The 24,773-nt window shown below is 40.1% G+C and overlaps 1 protein-coding gene across 15 annotated transcripts in view; it reads right to left on the reverse strand.

Moving 5' to 3' along the window:
- The window catches only part of ATP2B2 (ATPase plasma membrane Ca2+ transporting 2), a 415,395-nt gene that overhangs the window by 17,793 nt on the left and 372,829 nt on the right, over positions 1–24,773 (reverse strand). For all 15 annotated transcript variants that reach the window (XR_013183879.1, XM_077184650.1, XM_077184637.1 and 12 more), the window contains 6 exons: positions 22,158–22,264; positions 21,340–21,531; positions 12,707–12,920; positions 9,868–10,079; positions 7,713–7,820; positions 3,811–3,993 (listed from right to left, as the gene is read on the reverse strand). Coding sequence is in view for 14 of the 15 variants with exons in the window: in XM_077184650.1 (XP_077040765.1) it covers positions 3,811–3,993; positions 7,713–7,820; positions 9,868–10,079; positions 12,707–12,920; positions 21,340–21,531; positions 22,158–22,264 (1,016 nt within the window). In the remaining variant the exon portion in view is untranslated. The remainder of the gene's footprint in view (positions 1–3,810; positions 3,994–7,712; positions 7,821–9,867; positions 10,080–12,706; positions 12,921–21,339; positions 21,532–22,157; positions 22,265–24,773) is intronic.

Raw genomic sequence — 24,773 nt, forward strand, 5'->3', positions numbered from 1 at the left:
AAAGAATCAGGCTGGGGGTGTGAAATTCTGACAAACATAAGAAGTTTTTGAATCTCCACTTCAGAATGTTTCCATTCTCAGATGTGAGGGAACTGGAGAATCTTTCAGTACACAATCAAAAGAGGTAAGATGCATCTTTTTTTCTCTGTTTTTTAAACTCAGATTATGAAGTTTGGCCTGAAGGTGAACCTGGTGAACTTCCCAAAGGCTTTTAGACCTGCCAAGAGGGTGTGATCACTCTTGTCTTCCTTCAGAATGAAGAATTTCTGAGCAAGACAACAAAAACTTGGGGAAAATTGCAGAAAACTGTTGGCAATCCTGTCTGTATGCGATTTTAGATCCTCCTCAAACTTGCATCTCTAAGATAAGGCATTTGTGAAGCTTCACCACTCAGTGGCCATCTGAGAGAGCTTTCCAGAAAGGAAACTCTTCCATTCAGAGAAGGGGAGCACGCATCCCTCCAGAGATTCCCTGTTGGATATTTATCTGAGATTCCCTGTTGGATATTTATCAGAGATTCCCTATTAGATATTTATTAGAGACTCCCTATTGGATATTTATCCGAGATTCCCTACTGGATATTTATCAGAGATTCCCTATTGGATATTTATCTGAGATTCCCTATTGGATATTTATCAGAGATTCCCTGTTGGATATTTATCAGAGATTCCCTATTGGATATTTATCAGAGATTTCCTATTGGATATTTATCAGAGATTCCCTACTGGATATTTATCAGAGATTCCCTACTGGATATTTATCAGAGATTCCATATTGGATATTTATCAGACATTCCCTATTGGATATTTATCAGAGACTCCCTATTGGATATTTATCAGAGATTCCCTATTGGATATTTATCTGAGATTCCCTACTGGATATTTATCAGAGATTCCCTATTGGATATTTATCAGAGATTCCCTACTGGATATTTATCAGAGATTCCCTATTGGATATTTATCTGAGATTCCCTACTGGATATTTATCTGAGATTCTCCATTGGATATTTATCAGAGATTGCCTATTGGATATTTATCAGAGATTCCCTGTTGGATATTTATCTGAGATTCCCTACTGGATATTTATCTGAGATTCTCCATTGGATATTTATCAGAGATTCCCTGTTGGATATTTATCTGAGATTCCCTACTGGATATTTATCTGAGATTCCCTATTGGATATTTATCAGAGATTCCCTGTTGGATATTTATCTGAGATTCCCTACTGGATATTTATCAGAGATTCCCTATTGGATATTTTGTTCATATCTAAATGAACAAAAGGAGGCCAAAAAGAGCATCAGTTGATAGCCAGTCTCTGGCCTAGTTATGTGCATTTTTCATACACCTTTCTTTTAAGTAAATGTATGCATGTCTTCACAGAAACAGAACATTCCAAGTGGAAATCCCTCCTCTGGTGCCTTGGGTTGAACCCTCTGTTTGAGAGAGGATGTAGATAGAAAATGTCTTTAACACTGCAAAATCTCTTGTCAGTTTGGATGGGTTTAAAAGGGAGCACTCCAAGGAAGATGGGTTGGTTGTCTGAAAATAACACCCAGCCTGTGTGGGTTCTTTGTTTCAGCAGTGAAGGGCTTTGCTGGGAGCTGGGGCCACCTGGCCAAGAGTGACTGAAGAGAAAATAAGGACAAATAATCCAATTTACAGCACAAGTGTGGAAAGTGGTGTTAGGATTGAATGACCAATCTGGTCCTGAGCCCAGAGTTTCATCCTAATCTGCCATCCCCAGAGATATAAAATGAGGGGATGCTCTACCTTCTTCCTCCATGTCTCCAGGAGTGCATCAGATAGCAGAGGATTCCTAAAAATCCTCCCAGGGATGCTAAAGCCATCCCAATCTTTTCCAGGAGCTCTTCTTTTGCTGGCCCCGTGAGAAATGTGTTATAAGGGAATGAATCCACCTGGATGGGCCCCACACACAGCAAGGATCAAACTTGACCTAAGTCCATCACTCTCCTCTGCACACCTGGGCACTGCTTTGGAATCTGTTGGTCCATTTTTTTTTATTTTTTTTTCATTCCACAGATGTGAAATGGATGCAAAAAAAATCAAAGTCATTGAGTAAATAAAATGAGAAGAAAAATCACAGAGGTCTCTTGGCAGAGAGGAGGGAGACATCCTACTAGAGGTGCTTCTACAACTAGGAGCAGAAAGGAAACCAAGATGGATGTTAGCAAAGAGACATAATTAATGTTCATTTGGGTTTAAGTAGTGGAAAAGAATCATTTCTCTGGGAATTAAGTGGACAAAGAGATGCAGAACTAAAAGCTACCTCTCAGACTAGAAAGAGAACTGGAAGGATGTCATTTGCTTTGTGCTGCTCGAAGGTTTTTACACTCACCCCAACCAGAAAGACATCCTGACAGAAGTGCCAACAGGCAACACTCCTCCTACAGCCACCAGGGAGAAAAGAATGCACATTTAGAGGTCATTTTTCCCTGAAGATCACCAGCACCTGGGAACTTTTTGTCACTTCTGAAATTTGAATTTTCTCTAGTGATGAGTGCTCTTGACTCAATGGAGTCAAGACACACAAGCTCAGAGCTGAAGATCCATATTTAATCACTTACCACAGAACCTTGGGAATTCCCCCAGCTTTTAATCTCTCTACATTTTATGCTCTGCAGATGCAGCCAAGAGACCTCACTGCCCTAATTTGGCTTCTTTCCATCATTTTATTCTAAATTCATGGCTGCATCTTCCCCCCTCCCAAAAAAAAAGTATCAATTTGTAGATGTGAAAAAGCAGAATGTGCTGTTTATCTCGGATGAATACAAAAACCCCAAATCTTCTGAGACAAAAATGTTCTTTAGAAGATTCTTTCAAGAAAAAAAGATCATTTTCTTAATTATTCACCTCTTTTTCTTGTCAGGCTCATGTAAAACACGCACATCTGATGTGGTGATAGCTGTTCTCTGCTGCAAGCTGCCAGAAATGCTTGATCTTAGAAAGATCAAGCAGAGCACACCTGAGTGCACTGAAACACTTCACTGCAATGGAAAAGGCAAAATACTTCACATGATTTTCTTCAGCACTCCAGGACAAATTTCACAGCTCCTTAACCTGCACTATATTTAGCAGCAGGATTCAGTGCAAAGGTCTGGTATATTAAAAAATGCCGTGGATTTTTGTGTTTGGCAAAAGTTGGGGAGAGATATTTCTCAGGAATCGTTCCTAATAGCCAACTCTTACACCTCAATATTTAATGGCTGCTTAATTCCTACTAAAATCCAGAACCACATTTTTCATTACCTAATGGGAAATAAAATCAATCCCTTTTAATCGTGATCGATGTGTGGCAGTGCCAGAACTGAACAGATTTATATTTTTAATCAAATTGTGCATCATACTTCAGACTCAATTTCAATTATTCTGTTAGTGCAGCAATGGCAGCAACAATGTTTTTTTTTTTTTTTGGAGCAAATCAAGCAATACATTTTAGAAAGCTTTCATAACATTCTGCGAGCTGACGTTGGCCAAGCAGCACAATTTCATGAGCTGTCATCACTCTAGGAGAAAAAGAACATCCAGTCATGGTATTCCCAAATCACAGATCCCTGGTTTTGCATTTTATCCCTTTATATCTTTTCAGTTTATCTCTTCTGCTGCACACACCCCCTTTGCTCAGTTCCCTTATTTTGTTTTTCATGTTTTTCCTTCGAGAGCAATTAACCAGTGCCATCGCACACACAAACACTCCGTGGCTTTCCTTTTAATGTTGTTTTGCCTTGATCTCACATTAATCATTTCTTTGGCTGTTTCTAGACCTTGTGGGCATTTATGTTTAGCATACCTGGGTTTGGATTCTGTTGAGCCCTCGGAACCAGAGGATCTGTCCACGTCGGAGTTCTCTCTCTGCATGATCTATTTCTTCAACATCTTCATTGAGCTCTTCCTCAGGGACCTCCTCCTTCTCAGTGAGCCTCCCTGCCTCCTTTAAAAACTTTAGCCTACTTGTTGGGATGGTTGCAATGACCTAAAATTATAAAAAAGTACTGAAAACATAAGCCTCATTCAAGAGCAACAGTATAACAATCTGCTAATTACAGAGTAATTAATCATATTTTAGTAAGGTCCATAAAGGTGAGCTAAGCTTGTTCCTAACAGCACTTTGTACCTGGATAACTCCATTTTAGTCCCAAAAATATTTAATTTACTGTGTAAACAATTAGCATGACTTGCACCACTAAACCACAGTGTGGAGCAGATTTCCCAAAGCTGGAAAAGTCTTATCAATAAAAGCAATTGAAAATAAAAGAAGATGGGAATATTTGAATGTAAAGAAAACTTAAACAGATTGATAGCTCTGCAATTAGAGTTTGGGTATTTGTCTGGTAATGGGAGGTGAAAATTCATTGTATCTCATGCTGACAAATCTTCTCACACTCCCTTGGTCCATGGATTCAGCTTCCCTCTGTTCCAGCAGCTGGAATGCTTTTCTGGCATTTATCAAAACTGAGTTTTCTGAAAGCTGTGGGTCTAGTTGTTGGATTTCTCATAGGGCTGTCTCTCACTCTGTGTCCTTACCACCAATAAATTCTGATTAACTTAACCTCTCTTCTTATTCTGCTTGCCCACCCAAGTGGTCCTCGGAAGTAACTAATGCAGGAGAATAATCTTTAAAAATTCCAGCTACTGTAGCTGGACAATTATTTTAAATCCATTTCAGTGTTACCCTGTTGGGCAGTCATTTTCTCTTTGTTCTGATTCCTTGCATAAAACCAGGAGCAAATCATGGCAATTTAAACAAGACATTACCTGGAACACACTGAATGCTTAAAGCAAATCTCCTGCAAAGCAAATTTTTAAACCCACTTAGCAAAAAACTGCTGCAATTTTCCTTTTTGTCTTCATTTCAGCAGCGAGCAACCACAACTGTGAAGCTCAAATGTATGAAAAATGAAGAGAGAACCAAGACAGCTGCCAGAAAATTGGTGAGGAGAGCTTTGGAAAATTGGAATGGATGCAGTGAAGACACATTGAAATGTTCTGGATATTTTCAGGATGAAAGCAAACCTCTGAGTTTGCTGAGGGTCTCCTTGAGCTTCACAATCCACAAGGCCAGTTTTATTATAATGTTTTAAATACAGATTGAAAAAAATGAAAACCAAACCAAAATAACCAAACCAAACCCAGTTTCTACACTACTATAAAACCTTTTTAAAGGGGGGGTTGAAAAACAGGATGCAAACCTGGAGAATTAATGGTGTGGCACAAGCAAAGACAGAACAGGAGAGGGAAAAAAAGGGGAAATGCTCATCAATTAAATACTTACTGCAAGTCCTTCAGCCTCCCAGCTTTCAAACTACAATGCCAGCACTCTACAGAGAGAAACTACTGCAAACTCTGGGATCTGATGAAAGTGATGGTGATAAAGGATTTTTAAACCAATATTCATAAAAATAACTCTTCTGGGTCAGAATTGTGTGTAACAGAATGTTCCTCTCTTGCAGCACCTCAGCCAAGCTGATGAGACTCTGCTTTAATTCTTTCCTGAAGGTGTTTACATGGCTTTTTTTATTATTCATTTATTTTCTGGGTATCTGCCAACACCCACCCAGTTCAGGACACAGACTCAATAGAGGCAGATTAAAGAACTGAATAATATTCCCAGGAAAATGATCACAGTTTTAATAAGTGATCAATAATTCTGGGAACAGGATATGAAATACTTTAGAAAGTCTTGGTTTTCAGAAGGGATGGGAGCTGTTAGAAAACTGTCCCTCCAAGCATCTCAAAATGACTTGCTAGAAACTTCTCCTTAAATTCCTTTCAGAAGTGTCTGCTTTGACACCCAGACTCTGAAATCTTGATTGCCTTTCATGGCTCAACAGAACAGCAGGTTCAGCACGTGGATTGAAAAAAAAATAAGAATAACAAATTTGTTTTGTGCTGAATGAGTCAGAGCAGCAGAGAAAAGGCAGAGACAGAAGCGAAGCATCACTGCTAAAGGAAAAGAATTCTCTCTCACTGAAGAGCTCATGAAGAAAGGCCTTGCCACAGACTGTAAATCATGTAAATATGGACAAAATTGATTGGTTTGAGCATCCCATTTTCTTTTCTTGTTACTAAATATTGACCACAAGACAGATATTTTTCCCTCTGTATTCGCTTTCTTCTCAGCAATAAAACTGTGCAGGTGTTCCAATACCAGTTTTAATTTAATGTCTAAGGTCTCACAATAAACCTGGGAAACCTGGGGCAAGTCAAGTGAAAAAAAGATGCTGATATTAGTATTACTTCTTGGTGGTTATGTAATAACCATGGATAACAAAATTTAGAAGCCAAAAAATTTGATCAAAGGCTGTGGGAAATTTTCACAGCTGAATGAAGCAGTTTGGATTCTTGTCCCTCTCCCTGTTTGACTTTCCCTTTCTCCAAAAGTTGGTATATCTTCCAAGCAGTAGGAAAAAAAAACCCAATAAATCCTTCCTTTCTGAGATTATCAAACTGATTTTAGGTCTTCCTCCTACAAGGCCTTAAGTCAAATCCTGACCTCAAGTAAGAATTACAGCAGAATCATCTGCTAGTGATGGTTTTCAGCCAGATCTGCATTAAAAGCTGCTCTGATTCTGAGCTAATTTCTAAGGAAAACTGAGGCCAAACTGTCAAAAAAAGTTTTTTGGTTTTTTTTTTCCATAAGAGAACAAATAATCAGAATTGAAAGCAAGCATTTATTCACTACAATTGCAGTAGAACCACAGCAGAATTCAACTGCAGTGAGCAATTTCTTGACTCTTCATAGAGGCAAACTGTGGATCTACAAATCTCTCTACATCTGAGAGAAAAAAATGTAACTTCACATTTTTCTTTACTGCACCAGGTGGCAACAACTGAAATACCCTGTTGGTGCATTCAGAGGTGAAAAATTATTATTATTATTATTATTATTATTATTATTGTTGTTGTTGTTGTTGTTGTTGTTAACTTTGCAACCTGTGTTTGCATATAAAAGAACAATGTAGAATGTTAGCAATACTGATTGTGTGTGTGTATCACTTCCAGAGAGTTAATCCCAATTTATTGGATATCTCATTGCCATTTGTTTCTTCATCAATACATAATTCTATATTAGCCATTGATGACAGAGGATATGGCAGAAATTGAAAAGGACATGTTAATTTAACTGCCATTTTCTACAACTATTAAAGGCAAAAAAAATCTTTTGTTTTTTTGCACTCCCTCTTCCATCCTTCACACACAGAATTAGGTGGCTGGAGAATCACAGCAGAAATGTTTTGTAGGCACTGGAATTTTTCCTATGACAGTAGCCAGAATGACAATTTCAGCAAGGGAATGAGTTGCTTGACCTAGAACTGGAACTTCATTTCAGCTCCAAAACTTTGCCACATCCTACAGGAGGAATTCTATTCCAGGAAAGGTCACAGTGCATTTCCCTTTGCTGCATTTTTTTGTGACTAAAAGACTGAAGTTGTGACTCAACATCCTTCACAAAAAAGCCTAACTGGAGATGGCCCTGGTGATAGCACACCCTGCTAGAAAGGAAAGATTTGAAAATTAACAAAAAACCCCAAAGGAACAGAGGGATAAATTATCCTTTCTAATAAATCTCTCCTTGAAGCTCTCAGAGAGCACCTTGGGTTTCAGTGAGGGCTGCACTGGGCACTGAGAGAGGAAATCACAGGAATATCAACAATATCACACCTTTGAATGTGCAGCTTCCTGAATGCTTACCTGACCCCACACCAGCTCTCCTAATCCAATAAATACACACCACATCCACTGGTCCAGCTGCAGGGGAGAACAGCTGAATGGTTTTCCTCCAAACTGGACAATTACTATCTACAAAGAGAAGCACGAGGGAAAAGGGGTCAATTTTTCAGGGAGAAAAGGCAACAAAACAAAAACAAACGCAGCCAGACCAAAAAAAAAAAAGAATAAAAAATAAATAAACTAAAAAACCAAAACCAAAAAAACCTGCTTAATTTTGGTCCCAAAAACCCCCATCAAACCCCACAAACTTCTGCATGCCCAATTAAAAGAGATTTGGGGTTGATCAGCAGCAGTTCAGACTGAAGTTCCTCAGCCTCATATTTAACAGTGGTCAGATATGAATGGTCAGGAAAAAAGAGAACAGGACAGTCCCCATGTGCTCTCCCAGCTCCTGATTTATTGGATTTATTGACCCTGATCCAATTTATTTTGGAATGTCCATTGAAAGAGAGGCTTTTCCCTCTGAGTAACATTTTATTGTGTATTGACAGATGTGCATCATGGAGAGACAGAGGGTACAGAAATTTCTAGATCTGTTGGAGGAAAAGGCTGGGAGGACCCCACACTTTCAGCAGGATAGCAACACACAGAGTCTGAGCAGACTGAGAAGGTTTTGCTAACTGAAACTCAGATATTATTGATATTTCTTGTTAATATTGCTGCTGCAAAATTGGGGACCTGAAATCAACCCAGAGATTTAAATTGTCCAAGTTTTAAACTCATGATTTTGAATTAGATGTTAAAGACCATCACTGTGAAGTTCTGCTCCTGTCACTGCTGCCCTTCCTCCAATATTCAGTTTATTGAGGAGTTTCCTTTTTTAAATCACTGTGGCCCAAGCTCAAACTGCTCTTTCCTCCTCCTTCCTCCTCCCAGGAGAAAGGTGCCAATGCTGAGCTGCCACTGCAGAGCTGAGCAATAACAACGAGATAAAAATAGATTTCTAAATGATCATATCAAATAGTATCAAGTACAGGATGGATGCCAGCAAAAGAATGGATGCAGGAGAGAAGGGGGAATTCTTACAGAAGAAAAATTTGGGGAAAATGTGTATTAGTGTGATAATATTCACTTGTGATGGGACAGCAAAGTCAGGAGAGGAACATGAGGAATCACAATCCAGGGGCATCATTGCTGGGAATACTGAGGAGCACTGGGCAGTGACATTGAAAAGAAGAACAGTTCAGCAGCAGCTGTTTGAAGGTATATTTGTCTTTTCAAGGAGTAAAAAAAATTGTAAAATGCTTTGTTGGTATGGTATTAAACAATTTCTTCTTTAAAAAACAGTTACAATATCAATGATGGGTGTTATTATTGTCCATGCTAAGATTAATTTAAGAAATAACCCAGTTATAAGGATCAAAATTGAGGAATCACAATCCAGGGGCATCATTGCTGGGAATACTGAGGAGCATTGGGCAGTGACATTGAAAAGAACAGTTCAGCATCAGCTGTTTGAAGGTATATTTGTCTTTTCAAGGAGTAAAAAATAATTGTAAAACGCTTTGTTGGTATGGTATTAAACAATTTCTTCTTTAAAAAACAGTTACAATATCAATGATGGGTGTTATTATTGTCCATGCTAAGATTAATTTAAGAAATAACCCAGTTATAAGGATCAAAATTGAGGAATCACAATCCAGGGGCATCATTGCTGGGAATACCGAGGAGCATTGGGCAGTGACATTGAAAAGAACAGTTCAGCATCAGCTGTTTGAAGGTATATTTGTCTTTTCAAGGAGTAAAAAATAATTGTAAAACGCTTTGTTGGTATGGTATTAAACAATTTCTTCTTTAAAAAACAGTTACAATATCAATGATGGGTGTTATTATTGTCCATGCTAAGATTAATTTAAGAAATAACCCAGTTATAAGGATCAAAATTTCTGTTTTATTAGCATGGCTACATAACATTTTCCATTATTAACACTTGTATGGATTGAGAAACCAGGTGGTTTACTCTTAAATGGACCTCCTGCAGCACTTAGATTTAAAATTAAAGAAAAAAATGAAAACACGGAGAAGAAAATCCCAAAATAACTTTGTGTTTGATTTTTTTGAGTGGATTTGGGATGATTTGGGATGAAGAGCAAGTGATTCTTGCCCAGAGCTTTACCTGAATAGCAAAGGTGCCCAGGACAATAGTGCAAAAGATGGGGTTTCTGAAGATGCCGTCGAAGACGTTCCTCTCGCCGTGGATCTTGCGGGCGTTGATCTCGTTGAAGAGCTGCATCATGACAAAGGTGTTGAAGATGATGGTGTAGTGCTCAGAAGGAGGGGAGTGAAGAGGGGCGTTCCTCCCACTGTCAATCTTAAACATTTTCTCACCTAGGTGGAAGACAAAAAGAAAGTTTCCTCTAGAATGAAGCAATCCAATTTATATTCCACTCGTATTCTTCAGCCTGTTGCCTTCTTTGCTCTGCTTTTTCTTGATAAAACTTTTCTTGCACCAATGAGCAAAACACATCTCAGCTGAGCAAGAAGCTGTTCAAATGCTGACTCTTATCTAGCAATACCTAACTCCTATCTAACAACACCTGCACAACGTTGTCAGTCCTACTCTTACCTTCCCAAGAAGGAATTACTCTAAGCACTCAGTTCTTTCAGGTGTAACAAAAATCTTAAGGGCATTGCCAGAGTGTTTGAATTTTCTACAGTGGTTAGAAGGCACCTCTCTTCATCAGGTTTTACCCATTTACTAATCCAGTAACTTCTGCCAAGCATTGAAGGATATCAGTCACAAAAGACACAGGCATTCCTGGTTTTAAAGAGATTTGGGGTTGATCAGCAGCAGGCACTGCTGTTTAGTTTGATAATTTGGCTTTCACTCATAGATCTGACCAATCAAAAAGCAAGATACAACCCATGATGAGTAACTAAAAATGTGGTGAGCTTGGAAAAAATAAAGTTAATTTTTTTTTTTTTTTTTTATACCACAGCCTGACAGGACCAGACAGTGAATTCTGGATTTCTGATGTCTCAAAGACATTTATGTTTTGTATGTTCAAACACAATGTATTTCTAAAAATAAAAAAGATAAAAACTTGATGTACTGGTCTCTGAAGAAAACTCCTACAAAAGAAAGGAATTATTATTTGACCAAAATAGAAATAATTCTCATTAATTAGAAATTTAATTATGGAGGCACTGAGTTTTGCACATCATGTCACTGCAAAGCTGAGCCTTGTGGAGTTTAGAAAGGAAAAGATTATTTCCAAGGCTTATCAGAAAATTGTCTGGGATGTGTCCTTCAAAGTATGCAGGAGTTTTCCAAAGACACCCAGGAGCAATTAGAATAGGGGGGGAAAGTCTGGTTTGCTTTTCATCTGGCTCAATATAAAATATTTTAAACCATTAAATTCATCAAAAAGCCATTCTAACTCCCCATAAAGTTCACAGAAGTTCTTGCTCCAAGATGCATATGACATGATTTACCAAGAATTTCTTCACCTGTTTTAGAGAACCTGAAATTCCAATTTCCTAATGCAGACATTCTCAAAATTCCCTGTAAATCTAACAATGTTAGAGACCACCTCACTTCAGAAACCTGGCTATTTTTTTGGTTCAACTCCATTGTGAACAGATCATTGCCTCCTCTGAGCATCCCAAATAATCTGCCAGATGGCCATAAAGTGGACAAGGCTTTCACGATGGAGCTCAAAAATCTCCAAAAAAAATCATAAATTTACATTTGCAGCTTCTCTGTAAGTCTGTGTATAAGGAAAAAAAAACCAAACCTGAAAGACAACACGTGATTTAACAGTGACTACAAAGTGACAAGAAGACAATACCCAACTGAAAAAATCATCTGTCCTTTGAGAGGGTTCAGTTATTATTGTGGAGCAACAGAATCTATTATTAGCTCCTACTATTCCCTGCAGCAAGAAACATTTCTCCTCCTTCCCTGCCCTCTCCAAAATACAACCTATAAAAAGCATTCATTGCCAGCAAGGCCTGAAGAAGAATCCAGTAATCCAATAAATTAGACTTTTCACCCCCTTTTAATATCCATTCCAGAAATTAAATGTCAAAGCAGAGTATTATTTGTATCACTTAACACTGATTACTTACTTTCCATACCACTTAAGATCAACATTATTTCTGGACTGTGGACAACATTTTGCTCTTGGTAAAATGGATCTTGATTTTTATTGTGGTTTGTTTAGTGGGTTTTTTAAAATTTGTTTTTACGTCCCTACTCACCACAAGAAGCCTCACAATGAAATCTCAGTATAGAAGCAGCAGGGTGGACACTCCTATTACAGCATAACCTTCTATGCTGTGTTTGGATACAAACTTTTGCCAAAGTCCAAACCTGTATTTTACAAGGGCTAAAAAGCTCAATGAGGCCATTCCCAAGCTAACAATATATGGAAAGTATCTACAGCATGATACCTTCTGTGCTTCCCATCCCATCAACCAGGATTCACAGAGGCACAGAGTGACTGGGTTGGAAGAGACCTTCAAGATCATCGAGTCCAACCAGCCTAAACACCTCAACTAAACCATGGCACCTTTAGAACAGGCCCCAACACCTCAACTAAACCATGGCACACATGGAACAGGCCCTAAAACCTCAACTAAACCATGGCACCTTTAGAACAGGCCCCAACACCTCAACTAAACCATGGCACCTTTGGAACAGGCCCTAACACCTCAGCTAAACCATGGCACCTCAGGCCCTAACACCTCAACTAAACCATGGCACCAAGTGCCACATCCAGGTTTTTTTTAAACACATCTAGGCATGGTGACTCCACCACCTCCCTGGGCAAGCCATTCCAGTGCTTTATCACTCTTTCTGTGAAACACTTTTTCCTGATATCCAAAAAGAAGTTTAAGGATCACGAAGGAAGAAGCGCTCATAAATTCATTACATTTAAAGCATTTTGACACTGCAGCCATCCAACCCAGCTGCTCGTGAGCAGAGCAGCGAGCGTGGGCGAGCTTCTCACCGACAAAGAGCAGGGTGAAGATGAGGGTGAGCTGGTAGACGGCGTGGCCCAGGATGTTTTTCATCATGGTGCGGGAGATGAGCGGCTTGTTGCGGCCGTAGGGCTTGCGCAGCAGCAGCGCCTCGGTCGGCGGCTCCGTGGCCAGCGCCAGCGAGGCAAACGTGTCCATGATCAGGTTCACCCACAGCATCTGCACGGCCTTCAGGGGAGAGTCCTGAGGGGAAAAATCAAAAAATGTTTGTATTTTCCAAGAAAAGCCTGGCTGGGGGTTCATTTTTCTCATGGGGCTCAGAAATCCCAGCACTGAGGACCCTTCTTCCTTCTGTATACCTTCTGTATTTCCTTCTGCAGGACCAGGAGCACAATGTCCCGAGCAGAGAGAAATTATCTGCCTGCAGGCATTTCATCAGCACCATTTGCAACCACAAAACTCAAACCAAGCATGACAGTAACTCCTTCTAACACCTATTGCTATGCTCTCCTTTCCTTCATTCATCGTGCTTGAATTTTCAGCTGAAATTAGATATAACTAGAAAATCCAAGTTTCTCTCATGGAAGAATCATTATATTATTGAAACAGATTAAAAAGTAACATTTCCTTAAACTAAAACCTGCCTTTTTTTTTTTCAGAGAAAGCTTGAAATTATTGAAAATTTATGGAACAATTGCGGTGACATTGTGATAAATTACACTTAAAGAAGATCATTACAGTAGTGACATAATAAAAAAAATAAGCCTGATATTTTGATAAAAAAAATCTTAAACTTATTAAACTATATCAAATGTGCAAAAGCAAGACCTATTCTTTTATTACTAAAAGGAAAGCACATTTGGCACTATGGAAATGGAATGAAAAACCCCAAATACTGGTATTTGATGCAGGCTGTGGTTTTGGAAGCAGCTCTCCAGTCACTAGAAGGAGCTCTTTCCTCACACAATCCCATAAAGTCTGTGGTCATAATACAGAGGACTTTAGGTCATGTTTAAAAACCCCCAAATTAACTAAATAAAGCAAAGTTACACAGATCTCAGGAGGATGCTGGACAACCCTTAACAAAGTTTTGGTGTGTAACTCACTGGGGCAGCTGTGAAGAGAGAGAAATGTTTCAAAGAGCCAGCAGAGTAAAACAAAAAAAAAAAACCAAACTCCTGTGCCTTTAGACTGTATCAAACAGGCAGCATTAGCCAGGTCTGCTTCTGTTCCAAACAAGCCGTTTTTATGAGGGGAAAAAGAATCACCAAAGTAATAAGGCATCAACATGATAAATTTCATCATGAAATTGAGTTACTCTGCTGCGTGAAAGCTGGGAGAGGGAGCACTATTTTTATGTTTTTCATTACCGTGGTGCTGCAGCAACGAAGCCAAAACAACGTAGAGGACAGGATACAAACCAAAGCAAAGCCAACAAAACTCCCTGAGAACTCTGCCCGTTTCTTCAAAGGGTTAAATGTTCATTTTTAATGAAATACCATAAAAGAACATGCATTCAGTATCCCAAGGACTGACAGAAAACAAGGGTAAGTGCTTTGGTCTCTTGAGCATCTGGCTTAGATTCCAACTCTCCCTTGAGATAAAATATTATTTGCTCTTAAAAACACATTTTTAACACATTTACACAGATTTTGATGCATTTCATTTATGTAAAAAAACCACAACTTCTGGGTTATTCAGAGGGATGGAGAAAAGCAACCTCCTGTTTCTCAGTCTTACAGGTTGGGCTCATCACAGCAAAGAGGACAATTAGCATTAATAGATTCTTGACCTCTTAGTTATGGGTTGCATTAACTGCACTTATCTGGAGAGCTCAGCTCACTCATTTGAAATGCAGCTGCAGAAACAGGAAATGTCTTTGTCTTTAGAGGTGGCTAAAAAACTAAAGGAGATCAGGACAAACTTCATCCCAAATTGAGGCTTCATTCATTTTTATTAACACTAATGGCTCCAACAAAGAGAGCACTTGCAGTAAAAAGCAGTTTGTGGCTGGGGCTCACAGACCCTCGATGGGACACAGGTAAAAAGGAAAACATCTTTTCTGCTGAAGAATTTTCCTTATCATGTTTTTGCCTGTCTCATTAATAAGTTTGAGCAAGCTCCTCTGCTTTGATCTGTTACAAAAACTCAATTTCCACTTCACACGCTGAATTCTCTGTCAATAATACCAAATTTCCCCGTTAGATTTAGTAGATGGAGTCAGAGATTCAGGTGTCTATCAGAGGCTGCCATATTCCCAGCAGAACAGGAAAAGCAGGGTATTTCAGTCTCTAAATCACACAACTGTAATTGGCAGTCATCAGTTTTGGCAACAACACGTTCTCACCATTTCACACTGCCAATCACCTTGGGTGGCTGTGGTGCCCCTAATAATTATCTATTATTGGCAGTGCTACACTGCTCAGTGGAGTGTGAGAGCTCATTCCAGGCTGAAGCCAAAACATTAAATACACATTAGTCTGGGCAGGCAGTGGAATGAAATTTCCACTGTAACTCTATCTGATTTCTGATTAGTTGGTGGAAACTGAGGGAAATACATATCAGCTAAGGAGCTTAGGCTTCCACTGCAGATTTTAGTCACTCATGCAAGTGGCATGCAAATCAACCTTCTTTTCTTTGTGTTTTAGCCACTAACTGACCAGCCAATAATTCTTAATTCCCTCTCTGAACACTTTGGGGATGTGAACTACCCGAAATCACCACTTATTCATCAAATTCCTTTCACTTGACCTTGGAATAGGTTAGCCTTGGCCTAGAGGTGAAAGGAAAATGTCCCTTAAATCAAGTGATGTTACACTTCATCTTGGAAACACTTAAAAGTACAAATTGCCAAAGGCTGGAAATAAACTACAAATCTTTTGTGACATGCAGAGCCTCACAAATTTTAGAGCTTGTTACTTTTGATTTAGACGACAAGCTGCAAGGGAACAAAAAGGTACTTTCACCCTTACCTTTTTACTCCCATTTGCCACAGAACACATGCAGGTATCCAGAAAAATGAGCATTTCTGGGAGTTACCTTTCTATACATTAATGCAAAAAAAGTCCCTGTGCTGCTAGATCACACTGTCTGCTAATTGTATGGAAGTGGCATCCTCAATTCCATCCCCAAGCCTTGCCAAAACAAAGCTAAACAGTACAGACTTTGATTTTATATTACAGCTTTTTCAGGTTTGCCTGCGCTATTATTTTAGAATTTGCCAAGTACAGTTCTGCAGTAAAACATTATAACCCCATAAATTACTCCCTTTTACATGTAAGTATAGATCATCCTCATTTTTTTGAACAAGATCTGTAAAAACAATCAGTGATTCATGCAGCAGTTCATTGCTACAGTGCCTTTTAATTAACATTTAATTTTCCAAACATAATGTCCTATGGAGTCACTGTTTTCAGCTCCTAATGTCTGCTAAAACACTAAGTCTCTCTCAAAGTGCAAGAATAATAATTTGAATGTAAAATGTTAAAACACAGCCTTTGTCTTCCCTTTTTTCAGTGCAAGCCTTTTGGAGAGTTACAATTGCCTCAACAGTTGGAGCCACAGACCGAACCTGGCACGGAGAGAAACCCTCTTGTTTCATGGCTCCAGTAAAAAACTGTTTCCATTTGACTGAGCTGCATTTTAAAATCTTCATTTTGTTCCTAGCCAGATCACTGTGGACAGCTCCAAAGGTAATGAACTGATATCCTCTGGGTGCTGTGTGGTTTTTGGGGACAGGGAGAGGGGTGAGCCCAAACAGGGACACCCAGAGATGTGGAGCAGTGACTCACTGCAAGCACAAAACTCACAAGAATCGTAGGCAGAGCTCCAAAGAACCACCCTCATTGCATCAATCAGGGGCTCTGCAAAACTGTTATTCAGAGAATGAAGTCAGAATATAAAAGTTTGTAGCTCATAAATCCACTGGAAAAACAAACGATGGGTTTAAGCTGAGGCAGCGGCTGCAGAAGAGAAAGGACAATTCTACACTAACTGGTCCAGACCACCACACCCTGACCACACTAAAAGGGTGCAATGGCCACCACAGGGAGGACAGCAAGAGGGAACTGAGTTAGATTAATTAAAAATAAGGTGAATGAGCCCAGCTCAGCTGCACTGAGCCACATGAACCTCTCTGGGAGTAAGCAGAGGTGTGAACTCCTCTGGGGTCTGTGCACACACACAGACACAGAGCTAACAGCACCCCTGCACCCCAGACTGAGGGCTCCTGAGCCAGCTTCCCACCAGGGACTTCTCCAAGCTCTGCTTTCCTGGATGACCCAGATCTCAGAGCCTCTTACATAATTACAGACTCACAATGCAGAAGTTTATTATTAGCTGAAAATTCAGATCTTGTGGCTTATAGATTGAGCTGCTGTAAACTGAAACAGGGCCCCATGTAAGTGAGATCCCTTGGAGGGGTGGTTGTGGCAGCAGCTGTGCTAAGCTTGTCAGCAGGTGACACTGGATCTGAAATTCTTATGCTGCTTAGAATGTGGTTGCTGTCACCTTAACATGACTTCGTGCTGGGAGCCAGGGGAGACAAGAGAAACAACCATTGCATTGGTCCTGTGCATAATAAGTTCTTTGACAGCCCACTGTTTGTCCTGCAGAAGCTTTATGCTTTATCTGGCACTGGAGCAGTACAGAGACATTTTGTACAGATCACTATCCACTGAAAGAGCAAACCAGAACAAAAGAGAAATCACAGATATGGCAGATATTCTCTAACAGAAGCATCTTCTTGAAGCAGGCACTGGGTAGATGAAAAATAAAATTATATTTGCTTAAAATTAACAGAATTAAACTAAACAGCAGTTCCCTGAAGTGGAATTGGCAAGGACCTTCACTTCATTAATCTACTGGAGGAAAAAAGCAGCAGATTATTAAAATGGCCACTAATGGTCCCAGGTTCTGCCTAATGTTTTTCTTAAGCCTCTCCATGGGCCTCCCAAGGTGCCCTGGACCAAACAAATCATCTCCTGTGTGGGCAATGCACTCTCTGGGTGCCCCTTGGAGGGCTGGCTGCACTCCCACCACACTCACACAGTCATTAATTAATTCATTAATGCAGAATTGCAGTGCTTTCACTTGGAGTTCTGCAGGGAGATGACCACATCCTCATATTTACATGTGCACCAGAGAAAGTGCAGGATCAAGACTGAATAAAATTAAGCCCATTATGTTGCAAAGCACAAGCCAAGTATTAAAAAAAGATTAGTCCAAGCAAAGATTTTATTATCTTTGTACTTCCTTCAGGCACAAACCAAAAAGAGTAGGTGAGTGTGCTGGTCCCAAACTGCAGAACAGATTACTTGAGAGGTGGCATGAGGAAGAACAGAACAAATGTTATTATCTACAGAGAATTTTTCTCATTCTAGATATGAAATGTCACCAAAAGAACAGCCTGTGTAATGTTCATTAACCTGAATCTTAATGATGGACTGAAATTACATTCTGTGTGTCAGAGAAAGACAAACTGACCGCCTAAATCAAAGGACAGCTCAGTCCAGTGAAGACTTTCTTTGTGTTCATTTTGAAGGTCACAGGAAGCTCTGCTGCCTTTTGGAAATGATAGATTTAAGCTCTGTTTGCTTGCTGTTTTGTTAAGGACTGAAACATTTCAGTCAAAATCTTTCAGTCAGACCTGTGCACAGTTCTGCAGATTTGGATGTGCACGTGTGCACCTAGACTGTTGTAGGCAGGATTTTTTTGGGAGAGCCCTGCACTTTGTGCTGGAGCTATTTTCATAGCAACCAGAGGGTACAGCATGTTCCCAAGTGCAATTTTTAGCAAAGCTTTCAAGCCAAACAGAATGTCCTTTGGCTGGCTGGAGTCAAAGCCTAACACAATAATGTGCATTTGTGAGGCAAAATCCTTCTTGAATGAGACAGAACCGGGAGCAGCTCAAGATTATTCACACTGAGTGTAAACAGTGGCAAAGACAGACCTGCTGCCTTCCTGCTTCCATTTCCACTTCAGCTTCCCCCACACCTTTCCTTTGGGTGTGCACCTTTACTGACAAATGAAGGAATTGCACAAGAACCTGCAAAGCAACCCAGGAGTTCCAGGAGGTGTCCACTAAAACCTGTGAGCAGGGACAACAGGCCCAGGGATGGTCTCACAGACCTTGGGGGCAAGAGAAATGCACTGGGCCTGATCCAAATCCTTCTAGAAGCCAAAGGAATGATTCAAAGGATGAAAAAAGCTCCAGAATTAAAAAGGGGATTATGCTTGTACTGATAATGCACTTCACATCCACTTAACTTGAATTAAAATAGTCCTTGCACTGATCCAGCAATGTTTAACCTCCTCAGGGATAAAAAATTATTTGGTTAACAAATAGAATGAGTTTCCCTTTGTGCTTCCACAAAAAAAATGAAGAAGTGCTGGGCATTGACCAAGAAATTTCACCTTAAACAAACGTTTCTAGTCAGACACTGATTGTCAATAAAATCAGTTCCAGTGATGGTGCTGCTGTCAGTACCTTGTTCTGGCTGGGTTTGTACCACATGTAAAAACCTCCCAGAGTTTCAGTCCTCATTCCTGTGTTACCAGCAACAATCATTCCACAGCTGGGCATTTCCTCAATATGCCAGGAAATATTTCCAAAGGGAAATTCATCCAACTTTGCTGCAACACCACAAAGTTTTGTCCCTCAGCACAGGCTCAGTGGTGACAAGAAGGGACCTCCAAAGCCTCTGAATGTCATCCAGGGCACAGGAGAAGTTTGACCTCATGGGTTTGTTAAGGTACCTGGGTTTCTGGTTGCAAGGATCAATTCCATGATTCCAATGTAAGTTTAGCCTGGAGCAGAGCTGATGACTTATTCATTGCTTTGCTCAGGTGTGCCTGGGCTGAAATGTACCTGCTGAAACAGGTATGGCCATCTGGGTGATGCACCATGAGGGAAGCATCAGCTTTCTCACAGTGCATCCCAATCCAGGGAGGCACTTTGTGACAGCATCTAAAATATACATTATTTTAGGGACTGACAGCACTAAAACCCACATTTTTTTATTTTCTCATTAAACCAAAAACCTCACACTGTACTGCATATATCCTGTTTACTCTCTAGAGGAAAAAAGCAATTTTATTGCCCAAAAAAAGAAAAATTGAGAAAAAAAGATGTTTGCTTTGAGATATGCTTCTTGCAAATGACCTGGATATGTTGCATCTGCACCAGGATTGCAATGAAGGATTAATGGAGTGCCAGAAAGAGAGGTCTAAGACCAACTCTATGTGTCATTTAATTGCTTTGTCATCTGCATCTGGAATTAAAAACAACTGCCTGAAAGCAACAAAACAATTTTATCAGTCAAAAAGATTGGGGTTACTTCCATGGTCAGCACTGCTGTCTTGAAAATAACCTCATTCCACAATGCATTAAAAAATACATATTCATTGGTGAGGTATTCTGAGAGGAAAACATTCACATAACTTGCTCCTTTCCCAACCCATGGTGTTTTCAGTTTGACCATCACAGGCTCAGGGATGAAAACACTGAGGGAGGCAAAATAGCTCCTAAAAGTGAGTTCATTTGGGAAAAAAAAGGGATTAATCCAGCCTGACGTCAGCAGCTCTTTAACCCTCAGCACCCTGATCCTTGGAACGCTCAGGAGAATTTCCAAAGGTTTTGATACCAAAACAATTTATTGTCTTTTCTTTTTATACCTTTTATGTATTCTCAGTGTCCTTAGCATGCATACTTGTAATTCCTCAAGTCCTGATATTCTATTAAGCTAGAAAGCCAAACATCCTAAAGGCCTCACAGTTAGAGGCCAGAAAGCCCTACACTACCTTGAGAAACCAAGGTCTCATCTCAATTACATCCTGTAAACTAAGATTAAGCTCATTCCAAGATAAAAAGATACCACACTTCATTCAAGCATCTCATTGGGCCATCTTTGGTAGATATGCTAATTTGCAAGGTCTATAAAATTGCACACATGATCTACCATGTGTACGCATTTCAGCGTGCTCCACCTTGGTGAGGTGTTACACCACAAAAATCCTTATTAAATACCAAGGTAAAAGCCCTTTAACTCTTAACCATGCCTAGCTCTTCATTTTAGCACCAAGGAAAAGGCATCCTCATAGTACCTGTAATTCCTCAAGTCTGATAACTTAGCATAGTCCTGGTATTCTATTAAGCCAGAAAGCCAAACATCCTAAAGGCCTCACAGTTAGAGGCCAGAAAGCCCTACGCTATCTTGAAAAACCAAGGTCTCCTCTAAAATACATCCTGTAAACTAAGATTAAGCTCATTCAGGAAAAAGTACTTCAAGATAAAAAGATACCACACTATTCATTCAAGCATCTCATTGGGCCATCTTTGGTAGACATGCTAATTTGCAAGGTCCATAAAATTGCACACACGATCTACCATGTGTACGCATTTCAGCATGCTCCACCTTGGTGAGGTGTTACACCACAAAAATCCTTATTAAATACCAAGGTAAAAGCCCTTTAACCCTCAACCATGCCTAGCTCTTCATTTTAGCACCAAGGAAAAAGTATCCTGCTGTGTGCCAAGCAGGAATCAAATGCAAGGCCCCGTTCACTGGGAGCATGGATCGCAGCGGGATCACAGCAGGATCCCAGCAGGATCCTGGTAGGATCCCAGCAAGATTTCAGCAGGATCCCAGCAGGAATTGCTCACCTGGGTGATGCAGGCTCCAGTGAAGGCCACGATGACGGCCACAATGTTGACAGTGAGCTGGAACTGCAGGAACTTGGAGATGCTGTCGTAGACGTTGCGGCCCCACATGACGGCCTTGACGATGCTGCTGAAGTTGTCGTCCGTCAGGATGATGTCCGAGGCCTCCTTGGCCACGTCCGTGCCCGCGATGCCCTGGGGAGAGGGGTTGGGAATGAGATTCCCTGCTGGACAGCACGAATCTCCACAGTCAAAGCCCCACAGGTTTTTATATTTCCTGGAATTTCGCTAATTCGGCCTGGTTTTGATGTGAGTTAGGCCGCAGAAAAGGGAATTGAGAGACAGCAGAGGAATTCATGTGGTGATGGCTCTGAGTATTTTATCAGCTTAAAGACTGCTGATTATCTGAGGTATTTTTGTCATTGATGGTGGTTTTTTATTATCCATGAACAGAACTGGTAACAAAAATGACAATTATGTGTCTTTATATACAGTCAGAGTACACATGGAAGACACCTTTCCAATTAGTGGTGGATTTTACCACAGCAAAAGAGAACTCCAGTGTTGTGAAGAAGAAGTTCCTTTTTCTGTATGGGCACAGGATTCTGCATAAAGCCAATAATTAATTAGACAAAATCCTGAAGAAGTATCAAAACAAGCAATGCCAGTGAATCCAAGTGAATTAAAAGATTCTGAGTCAACATAACTCATTCCCACCAATCTATTCCTTCACTGACAAGTCATAACTAAGCAACTTCACATTCAATGAATGGAAAAGCCCTTACAGCAAATTCATAATGGCACAAACATCAAGATTATACCATTGCAAAGCCAACATCAGCTTTTTTAAGTGCTGGTCCATCGTTGGTTCCATCCCCAGTCACAGCTACCACCTGCCTCTGTTCCACCTGTGTGCTGTCAATAATACCTGCAAAAAATGTATGTATGGGTGTGTGTTTACAGACATTTATAATGTCAATGCAATAATTAGCAAGATAAAAGGTCCCTGTAAAAAAGCAGGCTCTGTATAATACAGATTGGATAACACCACACAGTTTTACAGAGATTAAAAAGGCAGATCTTTAAGGAAAATAATGATGAAAGCTGCAGCATCACCACCATCCACTACTAAACATCACCATTAGGGCTTACATGGAAAGTTCTGATCCTGCATCATCAACACATCAACAAAACCTGCTCAGGCTTCAAAGGCAATGAGAGCAGCTCGTTATGTCCTTCTGGCAGATTCCTGCTATTCAAAGTGTCACAGCCCAGCACTGATCAAACATCGATGGAAAGGATTTGCCAAAAACTTAAGTTCATGTTTAGGGCTCTCCTAAACTGGGACCCAGCTGTAATATCAGCTTTACTAAAAAGCCTTCTTAACCTAGAGATAACAAAAGGCATTCACAAATTTTATGTAGCTGGAGAACTTTAGCAGCCATGTTCAGTTTTGCCAAACAATGATTAAGGAGATACAAACTAATTCTTTAAATTCTGAAACCAAGCATTTTAATAAAGAGATAGAATAAAATAATTTCTACTTTCATTTTGAGATCATTTGAGAGAAATAAAAACCCCTTTTCACTTGGTGAATCAAGTTTTTCACACAACAAGGCTGCAGGGAATTATTTTCCACTTATGCAGATAATGAAAGTCAGGAAAATAATGAAGAATTTTTCAGAGGCTACAGAAGCAGCCCAGGTTTTTATAGGATGAAGATCATTCACAATTCATGTTTCTATTTCCATGTCAGGGTCCATTTGAGTACAAGTCCAGAACATAGGATTTGTTGTGTAGGATACAAGAACTCTTTTCCATATTGATAACTTAGGGGAGGAAAATGACAGAATTCCTTTTGCAACACATTTTGCACAAAGTCATTACCTCCAAAAACAATTATCCAAACCTACCCAGTGTGAAAAGCTTTCACTCTGCTCTAAAGAAAAAATTCCCTTCCATATCAGATAACCAAGGAGAAATAGGAAATTGCAGATTACAGAGCAATAGCTGCCTCTTGGCAAGGTTCAGGCTTATCAGGCACCAGAAGATTGCAGTGGCCTGTGCAAGCAGTTAGTGCCCTGTATTTTTCAGAGTTATGAAAATGAGAAAAAAAAGCCCTATTCACTTTCCACTGGTAGTATGATCTCAGAAAAATGGCAATTACTCTGATAAGATCTCACAATTAGAGCTTTCAGTTTGTTGGGGTGATTTGCCTTTGGTATTACTAAATAAACAGGAACATCATCTGTCACTACTGTTAAAAGCATTTACTTTGTCTTGTTATTAACACATCCTTTGATGTTAAATTAATAGTTTAAGCTTCTAAAAAAAAAAAAGTCATTAAAATCTCTGGCTCATTAAGGTATTAACTGCTCCAAAGAGGTCGATAGTATCTGCTCACAACTGGGCTCCAAGTGGGAGCACAACCCAAATCAAGTTGAAGAGGCTCAAACAAATGATCTCCTAATAGAGATAAATGGATATAAATAGAGACTGTGCTGATGACTGTGCCACCAACTGCCCTCCATCAGCCAGCTCCTGGGTGCTGCCAACTCATTCACAAGGTTTAGGAGACATTTTTATCCCAAAATCCAAACTATGCAGCCAGGATGAGCCCAGAGCTAAATGCAGCCATGGAAAACCAGACATTAAAAGGTCTCGGGTATCATCAGCACCTGAGTCCCAGACCTTCCCCACAGTGCCCACTGGGAGTGCCACAGGAAATGTGTGGAATTCTGGGGATGGATTTCAGTGCTGCCCATGGAAGAGAGAAGGACTTTGCAAAACACCCATCTGTACGTCAGACAAATTTCTAAAATGGAGCAGCCACGATTATTTGGGATTCAGAGGATTTATCACAGCTCTACCAACACTCCCTGACTTCTGCCTGCTCTTTCTAATCTCTTCCTCCTCCCTGCTTCCTCCCATTGCTGAATGTTTGCCTTCTTCCCAGCACGTGCCTCCCTCCAAACACATTAAGGTTTGTTTTTAATATGCTGTCAGTGGCTGTGATAAGGTTTCACCTCAAGAATTCTCTTCAGTACTGAGAAATGTGCACAGATAAAATTCACAGTGTGAGGAGACCAAAGAGAAGAAGGATGCCCAGGAAGGGCTCTCTCTCTGAGCTGTGGGGATTAATCTCTGATGTGATCAGGGAAAAATGTGACTGAGGGCATGAGCTGACAGGCTGCCAGTAAAGAGAACATTCCCTGGCCTTTGCACTCAGTCCAAGTGGCTGCAAAGAAGCTCCAGTAATAATCAATCATGTCTAACAACCAGGAAATTTCTTCCAACTATACAGCTTTCCTCCAGTTGAATGCTTACATACAGAATTTTAATAAAAACAGGTTTTCACGGGGAATTCTTCTACTCTCAGCAAAGCTTCCTGCCAAAACAGCCTTTGCTCTTTCACTGGCCTCTTCCCTCTGTTGAGC

This window comes from Agelaius phoeniceus, chromosome 11, assembly GCF_051311805.1.
Source record: "Agelaius phoeniceus isolate bAgePho1 chromosome 11, bAgePho1.hap1, whole genome shotgun sequence".
Lineage (NCBI taxonomy): Eukaryota > Metazoa > Chordata > Aves > Passeriformes > Icteridae > Agelaius > Agelaius phoeniceus.